At 28.5% G+C, this 3,950-nt stretch overlaps 1 protein-coding gene across 2 annotated transcripts; it reads left to right on the top strand.

Moving 5' to 3' along the window:
* The first annotated feature begins 651 nt into the window (after positions 1-651).
* On the top strand, positions 652-3,126 carry LOC108685610 (waprin-Rha1-like). 2 transcript variants are annotated; one of them, XM_018190482.1, is made up of 4 exons: positions 652-1,023; positions 1,423-1,488; positions 2,400-2,576; positions 2,966-3,126. In XM_018190482.1, exons 1-4 carry the CDS (start codon positions 1,017-1,019, stop codon positions 3,058-3,060), a joined length of 345 nt encoding a protein of 114 aa, XP_018045971.1. In that variant the 5' UTR covers positions 652-1,016; the 3' UTR covers positions 3,061-3,126. The 2 variants fall into 2 exon arrangements, with proteins under 2 accessions (XP_018045971.1, XP_018045972.1); XM_018190483.1 differs by lacking the exon at positions 1,423-1,488.
* The last annotated feature ends 824 nt before the right edge of the window (positions 3,127-3,950 follow it).

The raw sequence follows: 3,950 nt of genomic DNA, 5'->3' as shown, positions 1-3,950 counted from the left end.
AGAAAAACGCACTTACTACGAGAAACAGATCTATTATTATGATTCAGATTCGTAAAATAGCACCTCAGTATATAAATATATCGATATAATGCATTTATATCAACATATATTTATATACTGATATCAATATTATTATATTATATATTATATTAATTACATTAACCTTTATTTTTAATATATTATATTTTAAGTAAATATTTTAATAGCTAATTTGATAAACAAAGCGAATCTACACCAACTCTATGTAATTACCACATAACCTTGCTTTATTTGACTAATCGATTCGAAATTCGAGGCAATAAACAAAGATTGAACAATTATAAATATTAAATTAGAATACATTAAACAGCTATTTATATGAAGCGCGGAAATTCTAAATAATGAGAAAATAAGATTTATGAAGACGATTCTATAATTATATTTTCAATCAGTAACTAAAAATAATTCGTGATTATAAAGATATCATGTATTTTATCTAAAAAAAATATCAGAATTTTTTCTAAATTCAAATTATTCTTTAAAAATAGAAACAAATTATAACTAAATATATAAATTAAGTAAGTATTTCTAGCTAAATTAAAATAAATCAAGATAATGTAATTATAAGTTATGAACTTTCGGCGCAACCTTCAATAGTAATCAATGTTTCTACTCGATTTTAAAAAGAACACATGTTTTGTTGTTATTACAACGTTAATAGATGAAACTATAATGCTAATTATGTGATTAAGGCTTAGCGGTGCATGATATAACATGTGAAAAAAGAGAGAAATAGTGCTCAAATTCAAATAAACGGTATCGTGAAGACTTTCATGAATCCATGTTACAGTGACTAAGGCACGAATTATGATTTATTCGTCATGTATCTTCTCTTCTTTCGTCACATACTCGATCAATATCCGAGAGGTGGAAAGCGTTATAAAAGCTGATGTTTTTATCATTATATGTCTAGAAGTCTCGTCGGAACTTCACCGCGGAGTTTTAATTAAGTATCCAAGAAACCAACGACTCATAAAATGAATCGTGAGTATTTAAACTGTGCAACCTTGAAAGACAGATGCTACGCATTTCTCAAGAATGTAATACACACTTCCATGTAATATCATTAACATAAGTCAAAATCATAGTAGTATTTAATATTTAGCAATTCGTTGAGCAAAAGCACCAGATTAATTCTATTAAATAATTATGTAAATGTATAATTAAACTCTTGAACAAATGTATATTAATACATTTTAATAATTAATTCAACGCCGCGTCATCGAAATAATTAATATTAAACAGTTATGTGATACTGAGATTAATTTCTGTGAATGACACATACCTATATGGTACCTCTTTTAAAATCGCTCACATAAATTGAGTTATAATCGTACAATTCTCTGAAATGAACATAGAGTTTGTATAACATTTACTTTCCAGGAAGCTTATTACTATTTGCGGTATTGCTAGTTCTGCTAATCACCGACACATCCTCTCAAATGTTTTGTAAGTAACTCATTAGTCACTATCATTTACGCACAGAAAACTAAAAGGAAACGTACGCAATTGTACTTTAATGTAGCTTTCACGTAATGAGAATACCTGTTCTATTTTCAGTTCATGCTCTTTCTTTCATTCTCTTTCTCTTGTTCTGACTTAATTGCAGAATTATATCAAAAGTGAAATAAATGCATCATTTTTTAGATACTTATGTCTAGTCAAAAAGTAAAAATTCTAAAGTAGAATCCATCTCTTCTCTCATAAATTGAATATAATCATTTATCTCTTAACATTTATCTCTTTTTTTTATTTTTAACAGCTTATAATGTGAAAATTATTAGCATCTTAAATTTTTTGCCAGTAATAATCAATTCCAAACTTTTTATAAAAAAGATTATCTTTTTCAATTCTAGATGATATACGTACAAAATTTCATAGTTTAGATTTAGATTTAGTTTTGTAAGACGTATATCTGCATATAGGAAAAGAGAATGACGAATGCGACACATTAATATCTAAACTACGTAATATTCAATTATATAGTATCCTCGCGAGTGTGCACGTCAGCGAAATAAACGTGTCAATTGTGACTCTACAATCACTCACGGATAACTTGCAGAGCGATACTGTCATTTAATCGTCAAACAAAATATCGTTAATCAAACCGTTAAAACATTCAATGTAAAGAAAGACAAGACAATTATTTCTTAATAATATGTTAAAAAAATAATGTAACGTGACGATGTAATAAATGATTACTATTTACACTACTAATAATTTCAGATGCTAATTGCTAATAGTATAACAAATCATCGCGAGAATTGTAAAGACTAAATAAAACAAATGCCCTACAAATTAATCCGAAGAAAATTGCGGAGTAGCTCTCCTGTTTGTTATAATCATCAATCATTTTGTAGATAAAAGTGGCAACTGTCCGATGAGGAATACCGTGACCAATTGCGCTCCCAGGTGTATAGGAGATGCACAATGTCCGTCTAATCAGAAATGCTGTCCAAACAAATGCGGCCATACGTCATGTGCCGACATAAGCCCAGTCAATACCGGCAGCGATGGCGGATACAAAGGCTCAAGTAGTATGTATATATGAGAACGCATATGTTCTGTGTTTTTATACGTAGACAAAATTAATCCTTTGCGGTCCTTCGCATCGAGCTGAACTCGACATACTTCGCGGTATAATTTGTCGCAATTGAAATCAGCAAATATCATATTTTTGCCATTTTTAAAATCTCTATAAATTTCTCCAGACAATAAAAATTCCTCATAAATTATGTTAGATTCATCGATCAGGTAAAATTGAAGACAAAATATCTGATCTTCGCTCATTTGTAAGAAAGAAATTCAATCGCAAAGGATTAAAGTATATTTATATACTAATGTGTTTAAAAAGAAGAAATGAATCTTGGAATCTTATTTCTCTCAAGTGTCTTGAATTATCAGGACATTTTACGTGTTTTTACAGATCAGGCCGTTTATTGCAATGGAGTGAGGTGCGCCGCATACGAAAAGTGTCAATATGACCGCAATACCAGGCGTGACAAGTGCACACGTGTCTAGATCAATGAATTCTCGATCATTTATTGCATAGCAAACGAGTATCTGATGAAACTTGATTCACAAATTACAGAAAAAGAACATACTAATCTCTTTCTGAAAAAAATACAAAATCGACATTTCTTTCTAATTTTTTTTTTAACACGAATTTATTTAATAAGATTCTTTTATTTTTATGGGCAAATATCACGATTAATATATGCATTTTTAAATTAAATAAATTTATAAAATAAATTTAACATTTTCTGGATAATAAAAATTACGAAATTATATAATATACTCGTACAGATTATTACTTTCTACGAATATTTTTCTATATTTAGAATTAATTTAGAAATTAATTGTAAGACACATGGAGTAAAAAGGAGTCTAAACTCAAGTGACCGATCCTGAAAAAAATGGGCTCGAAACAGTGTCGGAAAAGCACTGTAGTATAGAAGAACAAATTCGAGCACCTCTATCGAAGAAAACTCAACTTAAAGGATTTGATAAATATTTTTCTTCCGATTTTCCTGTAATTCTATAAATTTGTATATTTTCATGTGTAGAATATATTCTGAGAAGAAAAGTTCAAATCCCGTTTTTATTCTTTTTAATTTCAAAATTTTTTGATGTCGATATGTTAAGAAACAATAATTTAATGATAATTTATGATTATGCATAATTTAAATGTATGTATTTTTCAATAAATATTGATACATTTACTATTTAATCAAATAAAATTAAATTTTATACAAATTGAAATTTCTGTATTAAAAATAAAACGCATACATGTGTATTCCGTACACGTTATTATGTGGTATATACATTCAACTTTTCCCGCAACGGCAAATCGCATCCTTTCGATTTTCCATGGATTGTTCGACATCGTGTTTCAACTCCATTTTTATCCT

This window comes from Atta colombica, unplaced genomic scaffold (genome assembly GCF_001594045.1).
Source record: "Atta colombica isolate Treedump-2 unplaced genomic scaffold, Acol1.0 scaffold155, whole genome shotgun sequence".
In the NCBI taxonomy this organism is placed as follows: domain Eukaryota; kingdom Metazoa; phylum Arthropoda; class Insecta; order Hymenoptera; family Formicidae; genus Atta; species Atta colombica.
The sequence above is the reverse complement of the archived record's forward strand: the minus strand, read 5'-3'. Positions and strand labels throughout refer to the sequence as shown.

Coding starts and splice junctions, on each gene's coding strand:
- LOC108685610 (XM_018190482.1), top strand. Junction 1,489..2,399: donor CACATCCTCTCAAATGTTTT/GTAAGTAACTCA, acceptor ATCATTTTGTAG/ATAAAAGTGGCAACTGTCCG. Junction 2,577..2,965: donor CGGATACAAAGGCTCAAGTA/GTATGTATATAT, acceptor GTGTTTTTACAG/ATCAGGCCGTTTATTGCAAT.